This window comes from Balaenoptera musculus, chromosome 19 (genome assembly GCF_009873245.2).
Source record: "Balaenoptera musculus isolate JJ_BM4_2016_0621 chromosome 19, mBalMus1.pri.v3, whole genome shotgun sequence".
NCBI lineage: Eukaryota > Metazoa > Chordata > Mammalia > Artiodactyla > Balaenopteridae > Balaenoptera > Balaenoptera musculus.
Window position 1 is genome coordinate 59027394 of NC_045803.1, and position 22712 is coordinate 59050105.

The window sequence follows — 22712 nt, forward strand, 5'->3', positions numbered from 1 at the left end:
TATTTATTTATTTATTATTTTTGGCTGCCTTGGGTCTTCGTTGCTGCGTGCGGGCTTTCTCTAGTTGAGGTGAGCGGGGGCCCCTCTGTTGTGGTGCGCGGGCTTCTCACTGCGGTGGCTTCTCTTGTTGTGGAGCACGGGCTCTGGGCATGTGGGCTTCAGTAGTTGTGGCTCATTGGCTCTAGAGCGCAGGCTCAGTAGTTGTGGCATGCGGGCTCAGTAGTTGTGGCTTGTGGGCTCTAGAGCACAGGCTCAGTAGTTGTGGTGCACAGGCTTAGCTGCTCCTCGGCATGTGGGATCTTCCTGGACCAGGGCTCAAACCCGTGTCCCCTGCATTGGCAGGTGGATTCTTAACCACTATGCCACTAGGGAAGTCCCGAGCCACAATGAAAGATCCCACGTGCCACAACAAAGATCCCACGTGTCGCAACTAAGACCCAACGCAGCCAAGTAAGTAAGTAAGTAAATAAATAAATAAACAAACAAATAAAAGAAGTGTCTGGGAGGATATTGTTAAGTCTTTATTAACAACCTCCTGTCGTGAGGGCCGTGCCCTGTGGCTGCCCCTGCTTCTCCATGGTGAACCATGCCTGCTCCACACCTGCCCCACGCCTGCCCCACGCAGACCCACACCTGCTGCACTTTGCTTCTTTCTCTGGACTTCTCAAATTATAGGCATCAGATTCTCTGACTGGAGGTGAATTTCTGATTATGTTACCTGAAGCATCTAACACCTTAGCTTTCTTCCATCTACTCAGCTAACATGTCATGATAGCTAACTTTGGAAGAACAAAACGTCTGAGGACCCATGGCCTGTGCGTGACCTGTAAGCACCTGAGAACATGGGATACGTCTGAAAACACACATAGGCAGGAGGGGCACAGCACAGAGGGCTGGGTGATGGGAGGAAAGTATCACAGGAGAGGAGGCTTTGGGCTGAGCCTGGATGATGGAAAGAAGTTTAGGAGCAGAGCTGGAGGGGGAAGGGCATCCCCAGGAGGGGTCAGCACGTCAAGGGTACGGAGGCAGCGCACATCGCTGACGGGGGACGGCCAGTAGCACCCGGCTTCAGGAGCTAGAGCACCTCGGGCAGTTTCCCACCGAAAGGATATTTATTCAGTGCTGTGAGCAAGCAAATAGGTGAGGACACCACCCTTGGGGGGAAACCAGTGGTGAACGAGGTAACAGCATGATGACAGCAATGGGTGCCCAGACCCAGACCCGGTGGGGTCAGAGGCTGTGCCCCCGGCAGAGCCTGTCGCGGGAGGCGGGGGGATGGGTAGTGCCCGTGCCGATAGACAGGGCACAGCAACCCAGCTGGGGTGGGGACCTGAGTGCAGAGTTCCACGGGAAGGGAGCTTGGGGTCCAGATCGCGCAGGAAGAAGCTGGTGCTTAATTCCAAGTTTAGTGGAAAGCTCGGTTTTGCACAGGGGAAGCAGAATGGTCAAGTTGACATTCCCGCGCAAATCTCTGCACTGCTAAGAGAAGAATGCATTAGGTGGGGACGGGGAGATGCTGGAAGGAAGTGGTGAAACCAGAGGGCTGGTGATATCATTCTGGCTGGAGATGGGGCGAGCTGGGGGCAGTGAGAACGCGGAGAATGGAAGATGGACGTGTGGCACGGAGGGGTGCCACCAACGGGACCCACTGACCCCTTGCACGCGGGAGTAAGGGGCAGGGAGCACCGGGGGACTCCCTGAGGCTGGCCTTAGCTCTGAGGAGGACTCTTGGCAGGAGGGACAAGCCCTGTAGAACAAGGAGCCCTGCTATTGCTGGGGTACAGCTGTGCACCAGGCACAGTCTGGGGGCTCCCAGGGAGCGGGTGTCTCGGGAGAGAAGGAGAAACAGATGTCAGGCAGGTGGGAGAGTGGGGTGTCCAGGCCTCCAGGGATGGCCGTGGGGAATGCCGGGGTGGGAAGGGGCCGGATTCCCGGTTGGCACAGAACAGACAACGGAGAGGGTGTGGGCAGGTGCCCACATCTGTACTTTTGCACAACGAGAAAATAACATAAAAGCAAAGGGAGAAGCTTTGAAGTTTAAAGGCTGGCCAGGAATTCCACAGCACACTCCTAAACTGCAGTCACAGGGACAGGTCCCGCAGACCCAACGGCCCTCAGGATGGGGAGTGGCAGCGCCTGTGTTTGTTTTCTGTACCGTGGCTTTGAGGGCCGAGATCAACGTCTTTCCTCTCCGTGTGTTTGTGGTTTCTCTGCCCGGGCTCTGTGTGGTTCCCGGGAGAATCTCGGTGTCCCAGGGCTAACGCCAGATATCAAAAATAACCTACAAAGCAGAACATCTACCGCGAGACAAAGACTTCTGTGCACACAGAGGAAGGCCCTCCATCGACATGAAAGAGGAGATGGAATCACCTGCTTGCTCTTGGGGCTCTTGTTGGGACAGGATGTCACCGTGGGGCGGGTGGGGTCCGGCTCAGGGCCCTGCGGTCCTTTCTCCTCCTGCAAGGCCCCTCCGGACACTGGCCTTTCTCTGTCCCGAAGTCCCTGTGGAAATGGATGGCCTGTGCACAGTTGACACGTGGCTGCTTTCTCCCCCTCCCCCAAGTCCCAACCCGGAGACCCCCCTCCAATTATCAATACTGTCCTTCCTTCCATAGCTGGGAACACCACCCTCACAAGCTGCAGGACGTCTGAGCAGGTGCCTTTGGGGCGGAGTTTTCATCAAAGTACAACTGCAGGTCCTTATACCGTAAGATTTCTCACTCAAGTGTAAAGTTCAGGACTTTGGGTTTTCGCCCTGAGGCTACAACTTGTCTTCAACTGCACACATCACAGAGGAAGGAGCAAAGGCTGCACGGGCCCCGGAGGATGGCCTGCAATCCAGGTGGGCTTCCTGCTGGGTCTGCCTTCCTGCTCCCACCCCCTCCAGCGAGCCCGGTTTCCCCATTAAAAGCTGGGGGTGACCCCACAGAACTTTCACAGAGCTTGTTACAACAATGTAAATGGGGTGCCTGGGGCCTCATACCCACCCACACAATCCAGTCCCCGGGGAGCTTTTAAAAACACCGTTCCTCAGACCCCGGGAACCACAGGCTTTTGGGCGGGCAGGGCCAGGCCCCTGTGTGGCTCCAGGTGCAGCGGGGTCTGAGGACGGCTGAATGTCCATGAGAAAACTCAGCCCTGGCCCGGCCCGGGAACGCGGCCTCACCGTGTCACTGATACCGGTGGCGGTAGCCCTGTTGCTGGGTAAACACCTCCGAGTTATCGGCTATAACTGAGCAGGGACGTCAGCTCAGAAGATGGACAGAAACATGTCCTTTATGCTTTTGTTCCGTTTTCAGCATCTGTTGTTGTTTTTTTTTTTTTTTTAAATTATGGTCAATTGATTTTTAAAAAAAATTTTTTATTTATTGTTTATTTATTTATGGCTGTGTTGGATCTTCGTTCTGTGTGAGGGCTTTCTCTAGTTGCGGCAAGTGGGGGCCACTCTTCATCGTGGTGCGCGGGCCTCTCACTATCGCGGCCTCTCTTGTTGCGGAGCACAGGCTCCAGATGTGCAGGCTCAGTAGTTGTGGCTCACGGGCCTAGTTACTCCGCAGCATGTGGGATCTTCCCAGACCAGGGCTCAAACCCGTGTCCCCTGCATTGGCAGGCAGATTCTCAACCACTGCGCCACCAGGGAAGTCCTCAGCATCTGTTTTGACTCCTTCAAGTCAATCCGATTTCAGCAGCATCACCACTGAACTTGATCCTTGTAAGAGATGAGACACGTTTGTTTTAAACCATCTTGGCTGAGAACGGATCACCCGTATCCCGCCTCAGTAAACAGAGTCCGCCTTTCCTGGTGGCGCCGGTTAGCTGGCGGCAGTGACTCCGTGATGCCCTGGGTAGCTGAGGAAGGATGTGGGCGGAGGGCTGCTTGCCGGGCTGCCACTCAGTGACCCGACGTCCCTGGTCCATCCTTCTGCGGCCCCTGCAGCCCGGCAGCGCGTCCTGGCGCTTCCCCGCCGTGCACCACCTCCTCCCAGAAGAGCCTTGGAAACCTCAGCTCCCAAGGGGACAGCAATGTGTTTTCTGTAAACTGGGGTGCAGTGTACACCCCGAGAGTGTGTAAAGTGCATTAGTATTGAGTTCACGCCATGCGTTTACAAACGCACAAACCCATTCACACCAGGTCAAGACAGAGACGTACGCATCCAGCTTGCTGGCCGCTGGCCTGCCACATGTGACGTTTCAACTTTAGTTAAACTTACATGCAATGAAAACTCAGTCCCTCCAACCTGGAAGAAATGGACAAATTCTTAGAAAGGTATAACCTTCCAAGACTGAACCAGGAAAAAATAGAAAATATGAACAAACCAATCGCAAGTAATGAAATTGAAACTGTGATTAAAAATCTTCCAACAGGGCTTCCCTGGTGGTGCAGTGGTTGAGATTCTGCCTGCCAGTGCAGGGGACACGGCTTCGAGCCCTGGTCTGGGAAGATCCCACAGGCCGCGGAGCGACTGGGCCCGTGAGCCACAACTACTGAGCCTGCACGTCTGGAGCCTGTGCTCCACAACAAGGGAGGCCATGATAGTGAGAGGCCCGCGCACCGCGATGAAGAGTGGCCCCCACTTGCCGCAACTGGAGAAAACCCTCGCACAGAAACGAAGACCCAACACAGCCAAAAATAAATAAATAAATTAATTAATTAAAAAAAAAAATCTTCCAACAAACAAAAGTCCAGGACCAGATGGGTTCACAGTTGAATTCTATCAAACATTTAGAGAAGAGCTAACACCCATCCTTGTCAAACTCTTCCAAAAAATTGCACAGGAAGGAACACTCCCAAACTCATTCCGTGAGGCCACCTGATACCAAAACCAGACAAAGATGTCACAAAAAAAGAAAATTACCGACCAATATCACTGATGAATATAGATGCAAAAATCCTCAACAAAATACTACCAAACATAATCCAACAACACATTAAAAGTATCATATACCATGATCAAGTGGAAATTATCCCAGGGATGCAAGGATTCTTCAATATACGCAAATCAATCAATGTGATACACCATATTAACAAATTGAAGAATAAAAACCATATGATCATCTCAATAGATGCAGAAAAAGCTTTTGACAAAATTCAACACCCATTAATGATAAAAACTCTCCAGAAAGTGGGCATAGAGGGAAACTACCTCAACATAATAAAGGCCATAGGTCATAGATGACAAACCCACAGCTAACACCATTCTCAATGGTGAAAAACTGAAACCATTTCCTCTAAGATCAGGAACAAGACAAGGATGCCCCCTTTCGCCACTCTTATTCAACATAGTTTTGGAAGTCCTAGCCATGGCAATCAGAGAAGAAAAAGAAATAAAAGGAATACAAATTGGAAAAGGAGAAGTAAAACTGTCACTGTTTGCAGATGACATGATACTATACATAGAGAATCCTAAAGATGCCACCAGAAAACTACTAGAGCTCATCAATGAATTCAGAAAAGTTCCAGGATACAAAATTAATGCACAGAAATCTCTTGCATTCCTATATACTAACAACGAAAGATCAGAAAGAGAAATTAAGGAAACAATCCCATTCACCATTGCAAAAAAAAGAATAAAATACCTAGGAATAAACCTACTTAAGGCGGTAAAAGACCCGTACTCAGAAAACTATAAGACACTGATGAAAGAAATCAAAGATGACACAAACAGATGGAGAGATATACCATGTTCTTGGATTGGAAGAATCAATATTGTGAAAATGTCTATACTACCCAAAGCAATCTACAGATTCAATGCAATCCCTATCAAATTACCAATGGCATTTTTTACAGAACTAGAACAAAAAAATCTTAAAATTTGTATGGAGACTCAAAAGACCCCAAATAGCCAAAGCAATCTTGAGGGAAAAAACGGAGCTGGAGAAATCAGACTCCCTGACTTCAGACTATACTACAAAGCTACAGTAATCAAGACAATATGGTACTGGTACAAAAACAGAAATATAGATCAGTGGAACAGGATAGAAAGCCCAGAGATAAACCCACACACATATGGTCACCTTATCTTTGATAAGGGAGGCAAGGATATACAACGGAAAAAAGACAGTCACTTCAATAAGTGGTGCTGGGAAAACTGGACAGCTACATGTAAAAGAATGAAATTAGATCACTCCCTAGCACCATACACAAAAATAAACTCAAAATGGATTAAAGACCTAAATGTAAGACTGGACACTATAAAACATAGGAAGAACACCCTTTGACATAAATCACAGCAAGATCTTTTTTGACCCACCCCCTAGAGTAATGGAAATAAAAATAAACAAATGGGACCTAATGAAACTTAAAAGCTTTTGCACAGCAAAGAAAATTAAAAACAAGACAAAAAGACAACCCTCAGAATGGGAGAAAATATTTGCAAACAAATCAACAGACAAAGGATTAATCTCCAAAATATATAAACAGCTTACACAGCTCAGAATTAAAAAAACGAACAACCCCATCAAAAAATGGGCAGAAGGGACTTCCCTGGTGGCACAGTTGTTGGGAGTCTGCCTGCCAATGTAGGGGACACGGGTTTGAGCTCTGGTCCGGGAGGATCCCACATGCCACGGAGCAACTAAGCCCGTGTGCCACAACTACCAAGCCTGCGCTCTAGAGCCCGCGAGCCACAACTACTGGAGCCCACGTGCCTAGAGCCCATGCTCCACAACAAGAGAAGCCACCGCAATGAGAAGCCCACACACCGCAACGAAGAGTAGCCCCCACTCGCCGCAACTAGAAAAAGCCTGCGCACAGCAACAAAGACCCAATGCAGCCAAAAATCAATCAATCAATCCATCAATCAATTAATTAATTTTAAAAAATGGGCAGAAGACCTAAATAGACATTTCTCCAAAGGAAACATACAGATGGCCAAGAGGCACATGAAAAGCTGCTCAACATCACTAATTATTAGATAAATGCAAATCAAAACTACAATGAGGTATCACCTCACACCGGTTAGAATGTCATCAGAAAATCTACAAACAACAAATGCTGGAGAGGGTGTGGAGAAAAGGGAACCCTCTTGCACTGTTGGTGGGAATGTAAACTGATACAGCCACTATGGAGAACAGTATGGAGGTTCCTTAAAAAATGAAAAGTAGAATTACCATATTACCCAGCAATCCCACTACTGGGCATATACCCAGAGAAAACCATAATTCAAAAAGACACATGCACCCCAATGTTCATTTCAGCACTATTTACAATAGCCAGGTCATGTAAGCAACCTAAATGCCCATCGACAGATGAAAGGATAAAGAAGATGTGGTACATATATACAATGGAATATTACTCAGCCATAAAAAGGAACGAAATTGGGTCATTTGTAGAGACATGGATGGACCTAGAGACTGTCATACAGAGTGAAGAAAGAGAAAAACAAATATCGTATATTAACGCATATATGTGGAATCTACAAAAATGGTACAGATGAATCGGTTTGCAAGGCAGAAATAGAGACACAGATGTAGAGAACAAATGTATGGACACCAAGTGGGGAAAGTGGGGGAGGGTGGTGGTGGTGTGATGAATTGGGAGATTGGGCTTGACATGTATACACTAATATGTATAAAATAGAGAACTAATAAGAACCTGCTGTATAAAAAAAATAAAATAAGTAAAATAAAATTCAAGAAAAAGAAAAAGAAAGAAAATTCAGTCCCTCCATTGCACTGAACACAGTTCAAGTGCGCGATGGCCACGTGTGTCCAAGGGCTGCCCTGGGGGACGGTGGAGTTCTAGAACCATCAGAGAGAGTGTCCACATCCTGATCCCGTGACCTGTGGATGTGTGGCCTCACACGGCAAAGGGACTTTGCAGGTATGATTAAGTTAAGCATCTCGAGATGGGAAATGATCCTGCGGGGATCTGGGGGGTGCCCAGTATCCTCACAGGGTCCTTATAAGAGGGAGGCAAGAGGGCCCTAATTTGTGGCCATTTGTTCTGGTGGCTGCAGGAAACTCCCTATGGGCTAAAGCCCACTTCACTTGAGACTCAAGACTGGCTACATTTTCCCAAACGACAAGAAACAATTTGGGCTCCAAACCAAACTTTAAAGTGTCTCCTTCCCTCCTGGATCCCACGGGTCTGCAGTGGCTGCAGTCACCCACCCACCCAGTGCTCTGCTCCAGCTGGGGCAGCTGTGCTCAAACCAGTCACCAATGCTCCCAAACGCTCCTGTTTGACTCTGTGTCCCGTGTAAGCCGACATGAAAGCTTGTTGTGCTGAGTTTGGTCAGCATTATCATTTGATGGGCACTGGTGAGCAGTTGTACTTTTTCAGGAAAAACGTGTATAAGGAAGTTTAGGATTGCTTTCTCTGTAGTAGGTGCCAGAACATTGAAAAGCCCAAAGCCGGACAGTAAATTGTTGATACCACAGGAAGTCCTGTGATTGGAAAAAAAAACCCTATAAACCTCTGTCAAAATAAACCACATCCGTAATATAGGGTCCCTTTGGTCTTAGATGTTTTTTGTGGACTACAATAAGTTTGTTTATTCTTTATCTCCCCAAAAGAAATGGAGTTTATCACTGTACCTTGGTAGGCAGATGAGTATTTGCTTTCTTTTCTGGGCTGTTTTTTCCCGTGTTTATCTGACAGTCAGTTAATGTTGGAAGATGACGTGATTGTTTGCAGAGCTGCATCTCTACCAGAGGGGAATGTGTTTAATGCTATGAAAATAAAAATACCATCATCAATTAGGATATTATTCAGCCTTAAAAGGGGGAGGAAATTCTGACACCTGCTACCACCCGGGATGAAACTTGAGGAATTATGCTCAGTGAAATAAGCCCGTCACAAAAGGCAAATACTGCCTGGTTCCATTATGTTTGCTTCCTAGAGCAGTCAAAATCTTAGAGACAGAAAGTAGGATGGTAGATGCCAAGGATTGGGGGCAGGGGGGAGGAAAATGGGGTGTGTAGTGTTTAATGGGGACAGTTAAGGTGAGAAGGTTCTGGAGGCGGATGGGTGGGGTGGTATCAACACAGTGTGAATGCACTTTATACCACTGAGCTGTGGTTAAGATGGTAATCTATGTTATGTGTATTTTACCACAATTAAAAAGACCCCGCAGTGAGAAAACCATTACACACCCCCCAGAATGACCATAGTTAAATGGTAGCATGTCCTGAGCAACCACTTTGGAAAACTCCTTGGCCTTGAAGATGGAGGGAGGCCCACCAGCCAAGAAATCAGATGCCTCTGGAAGCTGGAAAAGGCAAGGACATCAGATTCTCCCCTGGAGAATGACTCCGGAAGGAAGCAGCCCTGCTGACACCTCGAATTTGGATTTCTGGCCTCCAGACTGTGATTCAATAAATTTCTGTTGTTTTAAGCTCCCCAGTTTGTGGCTGTTATGGGCTGAATTGTGTCCCCCTCCCCAATTCACATGTTGAGCTCGAAGACCCCACTGTGGCTGTCTTTGGAGATGGGGTTTTTTAGGAAGTAATTAAGGTTAAGTGAGGTCATAGGGGGGAGTCCTAATCCAATAGGATTGGTGGCCTTAAAGAAGGGGAAGGGAGAGACTCTCTCTGTGTGCATGCACCAAAAAAAGGCCCACTCGGAGGAACAGCAAAGAGCCAAGAGAGACCCTCCCAGAACCCAGCCGTGCTGGCACCTGGTCTCAGACTTCCGGTCTCAGACTTCCAGTCTCAGAACTGTGGGAAGGAAGATACATTCTGCTGTTTCCCCCCCCACCCCCAGTTTGCGGTCATTTTACAGCAGCCCCAGGACACTGATACACCAGGAATTTGTAATTGGGAAGAAAAGACGTTAGTCCCAGTCTCTGTGTTGCCAGGGCGTGGCTGTCTGGAGAGAGGACACCAGGGACCTGAGAGAGGGCTGGGTGGATGACCCCGGTCAGTGGAGTTCACTCGGCCCCTAAGGTCTGTGCACTGCTGTGGGTCCCTGAGATATCCGTAGTCCCAGATTTCCATTCCCTATTGTGCTTAAGCTTCTTCTTCTTTTTTTAATATTTATTTATTTGTTTTTACTTTATTTTGGCTGCACCAGGTCTTAGTGCGGCACTCAGGATCTTCGCTGTGGCATGTGGGATCTTTAGTTGCGGCATGCAGACAGACTCTTAGTGCAGCATGCATGTGGAATCTAGTTCCCCCACCAGGGCTCAAACCCAGGCCCCCCGTATTGGGAGCACAGAGTCTTACCCACTGGACCACGGGGGATTCCTGCTTAAGCTTCTTTGAAGTGATTCTTTTCCTTGCAACTGCAAAGTACATTGGACCTAAAATGTGACCTCTTTCTCTATTTTTAATTTCAGAGGTTACATACGATCAGAACACGAAGCCTGGGAAACAACACTTTCTCTTGTTAAAGTCAGTTCTACCCGTTAGCTTGGATGTAGTGAATTTAGGATCCTGCACCATCTTCAGTGGCTGGAAGGATGAACGGACCTCCCGCTTCATCAGGGTTGAAGTGGGCGGTAGTGTTCACCATCGTCTTCTCTTCTTCAACCAAGTGCAGAAAACATGATCGCGCGAAACGCGGGCCAGCTGGAACGGAGAGCAAGCAGAGTAGTAATCTGGGTGCAGCTAGGGCGTGAACCAGGTCCGTGTCCCTCGTGTCGTGTGTGGTCCCCCTCCCATCCCTGAATCAGGGATGGCCCTGTATGACCAATGCAACATGGTGGAGGTGACCCCAATCTGGGTCAGAAAAGGCATGGCAGCTTCCACCTTGGCCTCCTGGACAACCTGCTCTGGGGAAGGCAGCCGCCATGCTGCAATGACTCACAAGCAGCCCTCTGGAGAGGCCCACATGGAGAGCAACTGAGGCTCCCAGCCAACAGCCAGCACAACTTGCCAGCCACGTTGGGAATGAATCCTCCAGCCCCAGCTTTCAGATAACTGCAGCTGACATCTGACTGCAACTCCACAAGAGATAGATCCTCAGCCAGAACCACCTGAATTCTGACCCACAGCAACCCTGAGAGATAATAAATGATTATTGTTTTATTAAGCCACTACATTTTGCAGCTATTTGTTATACAGCAATAGATAACTAGTTTATATACTATAAATGCTAATGTAACATTTGATTCACTTTGCACTCCAGGAACTAAGAGACCATTTTTCATGTATCATCACATCTGTTCTCGGAATATACTATGTGCTCTGTGAGAACAGCTCTCACACTTAACTAAACACAGAACTGGGATTATATCTGCATGGTGACCACCTATTGAGCAAGTCAGGTCCGCATGGCTGAGGGAGAGCCCCCAGAGTTGTGTAGGGTGTGGTGCATGCTTTTCCAGGCACTCAGGCATGGTGTGCCCACTCGTGTGCACCTGTTTTCACCACTTCTTGACTCCCAGAAAAGCCTGCTTGGCAGGCCTGTCCCTGCCGTCCAGGGGGTGCACACACTACCCTCCCCAGCCCCCTGGGAGGGGTGGGGGGCTCTGCTCTCTGCATTTTTGTGTAATACTCACTCACCACTCTGCCTTAAAAACTATTGACTTACGTTTCTATTTTCCTGCCGGGTAGCAGTGCGCAGAGACTATGGTCACTGCTCTGTGTCACCCCTCCATCCCTCCTGCTCGCCCACCCTCTCCTGCTGCAACATCTGACATCTAATGAGTGTTTATTATGCATTTGTTGAGTGACAGAGGGGTCGTGGTGACAAGAGCCATTTTCTTTTCTTTTTTTTAAATTAAATTAATGGGTTTTTTTTCAGTCTTTTTAAAAAATTAATTAATTTATTTTCATTTTTGGCTGCATTGGGTCTTCGTTGTTGCACACGGGCTTTCTCTAGTTGCGGTACGTGGGGGCTACTCTTCCTTGCGGTGCGCGGGCTTCTCATGGCGGTGGCTTCTCTTGTGGTGGAGCACGGGCTCTAGGCGCGTGGGCTTCAGTAGCTGTGGCACACAGGCTCAGTAGTTGTGGCTCGCGGGCTTTAGAGCGCAGGCTCAGTAGTTGTGCACGGGCTTAGTTGCTCCACGGCATGTGGGATCTTCCCGGACCAGGGCTCAAACCCGTGTCTCCTGCATTGGCAGGCGGATTCTTAACCACTGTGCCACCAGGGAAGTCCCGGCAAGGGCTATTTTCAACCACTTCTGTAACAATTCTGGTTTGGGGGAAGGGTGGGTGACGTGCACCCATGTTCCACCTTCAGCCTTCCAAAACAAATAGCGTCATCCCATGACTTTATTTTTAAAATTTATTTATTTTATTTATTTTTGGCTGCATTGGGTCTTCGTTGCTGCGTGCGGGCTTTCTCTAGTTGCGGTGTGCGGGCTTCTCATTGCGGTGGCTTCTCTTGTTGTGGAGCACGGGCTCTAGGCACACAGGCTTCAGTAGTTGTGGCTCGCAGGCTCTAGAGTGCAGGCTCAGGAGCTGTGGCGCACGGGCCTAGCTGCTCCGTGGCATGTGGTATCGTCCCAGACAAGGGCTCTAACCCATGTCCCCTGAATTGGCAGGCGGATTCTTAACCACTGCGCCACCAGGGAAGCCCCATCCCATGACTTTAAAATTAGAGGCTGGGGACTTCCCTGGTGGCGCAGTGGTTGGAAATCCGCCTGCCAATTCAGAGGACACAGGTTTGAGCCCTGGTCTGGGAGGATTCCACATGCCGTGGAGCAGCTAGGCCCGTGCGTCACAACTACTGAGCCTGCGTTCCATAACTACTGAGGCCCACGTGCCTACAGCCCATGCTCTGCAACAAGAGAAGCCACTGTAATGAGAAGCCTGTGCACTGCAACGAAGAGTAGCCCCACTCGCCGCAACTAGAGAAAGGCCCGCGTGCAGCAACAAGGACCCAATGCAGCCAAAAATAAATAAATAAAACAAAGAAATTTATTTAAAAAAATAAAATAAAATAAAATTAGAGGCTGTTTCACAGAATCGAAAGGCTGGAAGGACTTCCAAGGACTCATCAAGAGCCCTCAGAAAACATAGAGCTGAAGGCGAGGTGATGAATGCTGCTGTGATCGATTAGAAATGTCTGTCCTGGGCAGAGGATGGGAGAGTGGAGAATGCTTGCTGCATATCTGTCATCCCTAAACTGTGCCCTAGACAGACTTTCTCCAGATTCTGGAGATTTCCAGAGAAAAAAGATACTTTAAACTTTTTAAAAAGTATATAAGTAATATCTACTTATTTTAGAAAAAATAGAATATTTAAATAAGGATGAGAAAGAAAATAAGAACCACTGCAGACCTGTGACCATGGGACAACCAGGGTTAACTTTTAGGTGCACATCTGTGTGACAGCTTAGGGCATTGCTCAGCAAATAGACACTCACCTCCTCCCTGCCCCACTGGCATTGGCCTGGCCATCATAACTTACTTTGGCCAACAGGATGTGAGCGGGCGTGATGCAAGCAGACGCTGTAAATGTGCATGTGGGGTTTGGCTTGTCTTTTGCATTTCTGTCACGTGCCATGAGATCCAGCCCTGGGTGGCCACTGGTCCAAGAAGCATGAGAGACACTGGACCCAACCCAACCCCTAACCATGGCCTAAAACAGATTCTCCCAGCTCCCAGAGACCCTTGAGCAGGAAAATAAGTGTTTATTATTAGTCATTGAGCTTTGGGGTGGTTTGTTATGCAGCATTTTGTAGCAATAGCTGACTAATACAATCCTTCTGGAATTTTCTCTGGGCACTTATAGTTCCATAACTTCTTAGCACAGCATGAGAGAAAACCCTCTGCGGTCTTGACTTCCTACTGTTCTATCAGCCAAAGAAGCGGAACAGATTCTAAAAGCTTCTCTTCTCCCTCAGTGACCCCACTTCTTTCACGGCTCTCCAGCATTCATCTATGACATCCCTTTCTTAGTTAATTTATTCACCTAAAACACCCACGGAGGTCCCAATATGGGCAAGGACCCATGTCCCAATTATAATGTCACTTCTGTTCTTTAAAGTTGCTTTACCCCAACGAAGACCAAAGAGCAAGTACTGGCCTCGTCCAAGCATTTTTCATCAGGGAGACTCTCCATGCCTGAGGCTGACCACTAAGATTAGAAGGTGCTAAATATAACTGTCCCCCCTCAGTTCCCTCCCCTCAGCCCGCCTTCCCTCCCTGTCTCTCTGTGTCTCTGTCTGTCTCTATCTCTGTCTCTCTGATTCTCTCTGTCTCTCTGTCTCTGTCTCCCTGTTTCTCTCTGTCTCTGTCTCCCTCTCACCACCAATATCTCAAGGTCAGAAGAAGACCTGTGATATGGGGAACTTCTGTTCACTCCCCAAGAGCTCCTGTTTCAACTGGAAGATTCTTCTTGTGCAGGAACATCTAAAACGCACCAAAGCACGAAACTCTAGGATGTTTGCTCACACTATCTTAGAGAAACCACCAAACCGGAGGGATTCCCATGCAGTTCTGTGCGTTGGATACAGGCGCCACTCACCTGGTCCTGAGCCACCTCAGTGGGCTTCTTGTGGATGATCCAGGTGACCGACTCAGAGAGCGGAGGCGTGGTCAGGGAGCCCGGATACGTCCAGTAGTCCTGGCAGGCGGGCAGCAGGCAGGAGGGCTGGAAGGGGCCCAGGGCCGCCCGCGCGTCCTGGGGGAGGAGACCGCAGGCTCTCAGGTGGGTGGAGGAGGCCGGGGAGGGGGGCACCACACTGGGCTTTATCTCAGCGATGTGGCCTGGAGGGGAGCATGTCTCCGAGATAAAGGGTGTGGTCGCGGTTGTCACATTTGGAAACCATAACAAGAGAATGCGGCCCTTCCACGCTGAGCAGAGATGCCCACCGCAGGCTTGTAGTTTTTCTTTTAAGGCTACTCATTTTTGTATACCTTGGCTGTGAAAATATCACACTTTTAAAAGCTGATGTCAAATAACATACACAGCATAAAATTTACCATTTTAACCATTTTTAAATGTACAGTTCAGTGGTGTTAAGTACCTTCACGTTGTTGTGCAACCATCACCACATCCGTCTCCAGAATTTTCTCATCTTTCCAAACTGAGACTCTGTCCCCATTAAACACCAGCTCCCCATCTCCTCCCCCCGGCCCCCAGCACCCACCCTTCTACTTTCTGTCTGTATGAATCTAACTCCTCTAGAGACCTCGTATAAATGGAATAATACAGGATTTGTCCTTTTGTGACTGGCTTATCTCACTCAGCACAATAACCTCAAGGTCCATCCATGTTGTAGCCTATGTCAGAATTTCCCCCCTTTTTAAGACTGAGTAATATTCCACTGTGTGGATGGACCACATTTAGTTTATCCATCATCCATCGATGGACACTTGGGCGGCTTCCACCTCTTGGCTGTTGTGAATAAAGCTGCTATGAACATGGGTGTACAAACATCTCTTCGAGACCCTGCTTTTAATGATTTGGGGGATATACCCAGAAGTAGAAACGCTGGATCCCATGGTAATTCTATGTTTAATTTTTTGAGGGACCACCAGACTGTTTTCCATAGAGGTTGCACCAGAAAACGTTACACTTTTAAGACAGCTGATCCTCTCTTTGGCAGACCTCCCCAACGTGAGAGCCATGGCAATTACAAACGCGCAGGGGGACGCCCTGCACTGGCCGAAGTCCCTACTCGTGCCAGAATTTTCCTTCTCATCAGCGAGGGGTGGGATTGATGGACTGGGTCAGCCCAGCTCTCCAGGCTGCTCCATCAGCACGTGTCCTGCTTGGGAGCCCCATGTTCAGAATCCATGTTTGCTTGGTTTCCATGCTCTAGAAAAGCATAGGGAGAAACCTGCCTCTGAGTTCCTAATGACCCTGATGGGGTCCCACCATCACTCACTCACTCAGAGCTATTCTTGAGCACCCACAGTAAACCCGACTCTATCTTAGGTGCTGGGGCTACAGGAGAGACAAACTACCCGCTTTCGTGGAACTCACTTTTATTGGAGGAGAGCAGACAGCACACAGAACAAGTAAGTAAAACATCTAGTAGTTTACACAGTGATAAATGTGATGGGGAAGAATAGGTAGGGCAGTGAAATAAGAGACGTGGGGAGTATAGGCTGGTGTTTTAGGAGGGGTGGCCCTGAAGGCCTCCCTGAGAAGGTGACGTCTGAACAAAGACATGGAGAGGGTGAAGGGGAGGAGATTTCTCCGAAGCAGTGGCCAGTGCAAAGGCCCTGAGGCAGGGTCTGGCCTGATGGGCTGGGGGATCAGTACAGAGGCTGCAGGGCTGGAATGAGCACATGAGACGCGGAAGTGATTAAAAGAGATGGGAGGGGGTGGTTCCCTGGTGGCGCAGTGGTTAAGAATCCGCCTGCCAATGCAGGGGACACGGGTTCGAGCCCCGGTCCGGGAAGATCCCACATGCCGCGGAGCAACTAAGCCCGTGAGCCACAACTACTGAGCCTGTGCTCTAGAGCCTGTGAGCCACAACTACTGAGCCTGCGTGCCACAACTACTGAAGCCCACACACCTAGAGCCCGTGCTCCACAACAAGAGAAGCCACCGCAATGAGAAGCCCGCGCACCGGAATGAAGAGTAGCCCCCTCTCGCCACAACTAGAGAAAACCCAGGCACAGCAACAAAGACCCAACACAGCCAAAAAATAAATAATAAATAAATAAATTTATTAAAAAAAAAAGAGAGAGATGGGAGGGGGGAGACGGGGACACCCTGCTTCTGCCCAGGGCTGGGGACCCCTGAAGAAACCCAGCGGCAGAGGCAGGGACTAGGGGGCTGCTCTCTGGATGCTGTGAAGAGAAAGCAGGGCCTCTTGGCTGCTCTCTGCCTCGTTGGAAGCAAAGCTCCGGGGCAGCCTCTGCTCGGAGGGGAAAGGCTCCTCGGGGTCCCTCGGGTTGGCAGGCCCAGGACGGTGGCCGCCCCCCGCCCCCCGTGAAGTGAGTGAGGTGGAAGGCTGAGGGGGCGGCCCTGGGAGGAACGGGACACCAACCAGTGCCCAGCCGGAGCGGAGCCTGAACCAGGGGCCCGGCCACGTGCTGGGCAGGCTGGGAGGACAGCCAGCACGAGGCACCTGTCCTCGGGTCCCCGAGGAACGAGGCTCCCTGCTGGTGGGTGTGTCTCCCCCCGGCCCTCAAAGGCAAAATCAAGGAGCCACTGACGGCTTGTCCCTGGGTGCTGACTCACCGCTCAGCCATGGGGAGGTGGTGTTTAAGCTTCTGGCAGCTGGAAGGGGTAAACTGACTCGCTCTGACAGATGGTCGCCAAGCACCTTGTGCCGGGCTCCACCTTGTAACCGATGTCTAGTTGACGGCTTACAACGGCATGACTGAAACACGATTCCCAAAGTGTAGCGCCCACCCACCTAAAGTGCACAATTCTATGGCTGTTCGTATATTCACAGACGGACACGCGAACCCTCAGCACAGTCAACTCTAGAACATGTTCGTTACCTCAAAACAGAACTCCAGAAGAAAAGAGCCCCAGCAAACACTCTTTAGCTGTCATTCCCCCTAACCTGCCCACCTGCCCTCACCCCGCCACAGGCCCCACTGATCTGCCCATTCTGGACATTTCCTAGAAATGGAATCATGTAATATGGAGAATTTTGCATCTGGCTTCTTTCACTCAGAATGATGTCTTCAAAAGCCGTCTCTGTTGTAGCAGGTGTCAGAGCTTCATTCCTTTATATGGCTGAGTAATATTCCACCATGTGGTCTAGTCAATTCTTGAAGGACACAGGTCACATATGCACATGGGACAAGATGCAGAAAGTACCTGCGGGTGTGCAGTGACAGATAAATCCCCCTTGTCCCCCCAGACCCAAGCCCCATAGGCACTGACGTGCCAGACGCCCTCTGAGGCTCTTACCTTGGATTTTCAGAACCAGCCTTTATGTCTGTTTCATGATAAAGAAAGAAAGATAAGAACTTCCGAAAGCCACGTGATTATAGATGGCGGCAAACCCAGATGCTACGGGACGTCTGTCCCATCCCACAGAGCTGGACACCACAGAGGTGCCTCCTAAGGCTGAAAACTTAAAAAATCAACCCAGACATTGGGGGAACCCAGGAAGGAGCACAGACTGTGACAAATGACTTGAGCCGATCACCCTCCCAACCCACGAGACACAGACCCCTGCCCTCTGAGGCGGGGCCTTTCTCACTTAAGATTCTAACTCTTATCTTTCAGGTGAGGAAACTGAGGCCCAGGGAGGAGCCCAGGACCAGAACTGGGCCCAGCGGCTTCCTCCAACCCCTGCCAACACCGTTTCTCCTGCACGTTTGCCCAGAGCCTTCGGGGAAGCAAACAGACCCCTTAGCACACAGCACCTCATAGCAGCTCTTTCTCTCCCACCCAGCGGTGGAGACCATGCCCTGAGGGGGTGGATGCCGCCGGGGAAACGTCCAGGTTTACTCTGGCTGCGGACCAGGGAGGAGATGGATGCTCTCAGCGCCTCGACCTTGCTGAGTTCCTGAGCTGGCAGACGGGGCAGCGGGGGGTGATCTGGTCTGGTCCCAGGAGGTCACCATCAAGGGGAGGGCGCCACACAGATCAAACAGCCCCTGTGAAAATGCCGAGGAAGGGCTGGCCCCCATCTCCCATCTGGAGCCGCTCTCGCCATTGTTAACACAGGTCGGAGACCCACCCGTCCCCACGTCCAAGGACCACGGGTGACTCCTTCCCTCGGAATTCTTTTGTTTGGTGCTGAACAAATAAACTGCAGTTTTCAGGAATTTCCATTTCTCCATCAAAGCCCTCTCTCAGCTGATACTGGAGAAAAGCTACCTTGCTGGCCTTGCTGTCTTTCGGAGCTATGCTGAGTGCAGCCAGGTGTGCAGGGGAGCTGGGCAGGATGGGTGCGTCTGCAGGACCCCTTGCCCCGCCTCCCTGTTCTCCCAGGATGGGGCTGACCCTAAGGATGCCAGGTGGCTTGCAGGTGGACATTCTTAAATGTCGATAGTTGAGAATTTATTTCAATTGGTTTTATTTTTTTTATTATTCTTTTAAACTTTATTTATTTATTTATTTATTTTTGGCTGCGTTGGGTCTTCGTTGCTGTGTGCGGGCTTTCTCTAGTTGCGGCGAGCGGGGGCTACTCTTCGTTGCGGTGCACGGCCTTCTCATTGCGGTGGCTTCTCTTGTGGAGCATGGGCTCTAGGCACATGGGCTTCAGTAGTTGCAGCACACGGGCTCAGTAGCTGTGGCTTGCAGGCTCTAGAGCGCAGGCTCAGTAGCTGTGGCACACCGGCTTAGTTGCCCCGCGGCATGTGGGATCTTCCAGGACTGGGGCTTGAACTCGTGTCCCCTGCATTGGCAGGTGGATTCTTAACCATTGTGCCACCAGGGGAGTCCACATTTCAATTGGTTTTAAAACAAACATTATTGCCATTGGATGTTGTTGCCTGGGACAAGGCTAAAGATTTTTAAAAAGTGGATCAATTTCATAAAAAATACTAAGTAACTAATAGTACCACAGGTGGGTAGACAGGCAAAAACCTTCAAGATGCTGCCTGAATGGCTGAATGTTGGGAAACCCCATTACGCCGAGGAGGGAGGGCCCGAGAATAGCAGGAACACCTCCAAGTCGGTGAGCCAACTCGAGACACAGCTGGAATCAGCTCCAGTGAGTCCCAGTTCCAGAACTGGACTCAGACCCTCTCTGCAATGCTCTCTCCACCCAGCTGGTTCCTTTTTTTGGTTATTTTTTTGGCAAAGTAGTCATTACTCTAAGCAATGTCGCTTTTCTAATTATGTTGATTTCAAAATACGTAGCTTACCTTGTGCTTTATGTCCGGCAAGACTGCCACCAGCTTCTGCAGCGCCTCGTGGTGGGCCCCCAGCTGCACAGCGCGGCACGCCGAGCGGTCACGTGACAGGGCAGGGAACAGGGTGACAAGCACAGGTCACTCTAAGCGGACCTTGTTTAGAGAGCAGATCTGACTAGGAGAGCTGCACCCCAGCAAGCTTACCTTTAAAAACACGCCCACCACCGCCAAGCCGTCCTCTCCCATCACGGCTTCTGTGTAGTTTTGGTATTTCACAGCGTTCCAGTGAACTAGATGCAGCTGGAACCCAGAAGAAGAGCATTCCCTCCATCACCGCGTAGCCGAGAGAGGTTAGCCCGGCCCTCCTCCCTCTGTGCGGCTGACATGTGCCCGATTTAGGCTTTCAACGAATCCACAGCTGCAGGCCGGTTCCCCCAGCCAAAGCTCGCTCAAAGCCCAGAAAGCAGGGCCTCGGCATTGCCAGGGGGAGAGAAGGGAGGCTCGCTTTAACTTTGTCAAACAGAAATGGGTGGTTGGATTGTTCGCTACTGCTCAGATAGCCTTGAATGAGGGTTGCCAGATCAGATATAGGACTCTCAGTTAAATCTGAGTTTCAGATAGACAATGGATCATTTTGAACGTAAGTACGCCCCCCAAATGGCATTTTTCTACATCTGTCACCCTCCTCTGCACTTCACCTATGTCCTTTCTTCGCACACCGTCCGTTGGTTTTCCTAAGTCCCAAGTCAGCATCACAACGGCGGGGAAACAGGCTGGGGGAACGGGCTTTCCTGGGCCCCGGTGAGTAAGAGGCAGAAGCAGGACCCCTGGGTTCTGTGTGAGGGCACATGGGCTGATGCTGCGTGCGGCTCAGAACCAGGAAGGGGCCTGGGTGTCTGTCCGCATTTCCTGCTCCAGCATGCGTGGCGGTGGAGGCCTTTCTGAACGGTGGCCCAGGCCCTGAGTCCACAAGGACTCGGCCCAGAAAGTGCTGCAGCCTCTCGTGGTCAACAAGACCCTCCCCCACGCGGCTGCTGGACTCCAGGGCCCGGGCGGCCCTGCCAGGGGTGCGGGGTCCACGTGGCTCCAGGTGGCACCTCGCTGCCAACAAGTCCCAATGTTCCTGGCCATGCACACCAGGGACCGTGAGGGTGGCGTGGCCTCCCCCTGCCCTCCCGTAGCTCACCTCAACCCCCCACCCACTGTCACGCGTGGTCTTCCAGAAATAGGGACAGCTGGGCCTGAGGTCCTGCCCACAGCCTTCCTCCTTCATGGACCCCACCTGTGGGGCTGGCCCGGCCTCCCCAACCCCACAGGAAAAGGCCCGCCCCAACATGGGCCGGAAGCACGGCCGGGACGGCCCGGCAGCCCCCGGCCACCTGGCTCACGGACAGCCGCTGGTGGGTCCCAAGCTCTGCTCCTGCTGCTAAACGAGCGAACTGCAACAGACTCCTTTACTGAAAGAGTTGCTCACTAGAAACCGAGGTACAGTTACTCAGAGGAGTGAGGTTTACCGAAAGCAAGCCGCTGTTCCTTCATTTTTGTCATATTTGTAAAAATGTGTGTAATTATAACAATCAATGGAACTCCCTAATTATCAGCTGTCCCCAGAGGCCACCTCCGGCTGTGTGATCGCAGTGATTTTCACTTTCTGGTTTGACTGGACTCCGGGTCTATTTTAACCTTAGTATTACTTCCGTAACAACGGTGACGAGAACAGTCCAGAACTTGAAATACATCTAAAATCCAGGTGGCTGGTGGGTGGACAGAGGTGCAATAGAGTGAATTTGGCACATGTCAATCACAGGATCTGGGTGGTAACCTCACGGGTTCTCACTATACAGCTCTTTCATTTTTTTGGTAAGTTGGAAACGTTTCACAATAAAATATTGGGGGACACCAGTAAGGCGCCACTTACCACCCCATAACCACCAAAACCCAATTCCTGACCTTTATCTCTACTCCTTTTCTTTACTGACTCCCGTTTTGGAATGTTGCAAATATCACTTTGTTTTAAGAAGCTAATTTCTATTGTAAAGATTTTCCACTCTCAGTATAAGGTCTTGAACGCCTCGAAGGGCAGGAAGCTTCTCGCCTCTCGTCGACCAGCAGCAAGCGCATGGCTGAGTGAGAGCTAAGGGCACAGACTCTGCTCCTAAACCCCAGCTGCCGGACTTCGGCAAGTTACAATACCACTCAGAACCTGTCTCTTCTCCCGTTCACTGAAAGGGCTGACAGTACCCTCCCCTTAGGATAGTTGTGAGGTTGAATGCATGGGGTGGCCGACGGTTCTGGTTTGAGCACCAGAAGTCCCGTGTTCCAGGAAATCCATTCTGAGCAACCAGGATGCTTGATCACCCGACATCGAACCTGGCACACGGGAAGTCCCCACACATGGGCTGCTACAAACCTCTGCCGGGTACACGTGATCGTCCACCGTGTGCTCTGAGCCCCACTCGTTCACTGCTCCCCAGTGGAAGTGGAACTGCTTTAGTCTGTAGTGGTTTTCCAAGGGGCCACCACTAATTCCTGGAAGGTGAAACAGTGGAAATGGTGTGTTAGTCTAGTTGCTAGACTGTGGGGTTGCTGTGACATTGACTACATTGGGGTTACTCGATTTTGCTCTCAAGAGACTGATGTTCTGCTGAAACCACAAACTGAAACGTGGGACCTTGTCTGTCCTGTCACCTGGCCCCATCACCTGGTCCCGATGGGCCCCCAGCAGCTCACAGGAAACACCTGAGTGATGCAGATGTCAGTGCTGCCACCTAGTGGCAGTAGGGGCCTCAGTCAATCGCAGGCAGTAAAAAGGCAAAGAAAAACCATTTTGGAGATGCGTGCCATGCCAGTCCTATAAGATTTCCAGACTTTCCTTTAATTAAAAAAAAAAAAAAAAGAAAAGAAAAAAGAGATGTCTTTCGAATGAAAGAAGGGCAGATAAAATTCTATCACCAAATAATTTCATAAGCTAATATGTAATGAGCAAGATGTTTAAATAAACAAATTCTGAGGTATAAGGTGCTACATTTTTGAGACTTCCCTGGTGGCGCAGTGGTTAAGACTTCGCACTCCCAATGCAGGGGGCCCGGGTTCAATCCC

At 50.1% G+C, this 22712-nt stretch overlaps 1 protein-coding gene across 7 annotated transcripts in view; it reads right to left on the reverse strand.

Annotated features, from left to right (window-relative positions):
- Window positions 1-8576: 8576 nt before the first annotated feature.
- Window positions 8577-22712, reverse strand: part of CA5A (carbonic anhydrase 5A) — a 36971-nt gene continuing 22835 nt past the window's right edge. Inside the window, exons 3-7 of one of the 7 annotated variants that reach the window (XM_036834162.1) lie at window positions 22024-22142; window positions 19818-19913; window positions 19626-19688; window positions 14359-14514; window positions 8577-8673 (exon numbers count right to left, since the gene is read on the reverse strand). In XM_036834162.1, coding sequence (XP_036690057.1) covers window positions 8668-8673; window positions 14359-14514; window positions 19626-19688; window positions 19818-19913; window positions 22024-22142 — 440 coding nt within the window. In that variant the 3' untranslated portion in view covers window positions 8577-8667. Of the gene's footprint in view, window positions 8674-10225; window positions 10513-14358; window positions 14515-19625; window positions 19689-19817; window positions 19914-22023; window positions 22143-22712 lie in introns of those variants that run through there. The other 6 variants (XM_036834165.1, XM_036834166.1, XM_036834163.1 and 3 more) reach the window with 6 other exon arrangements.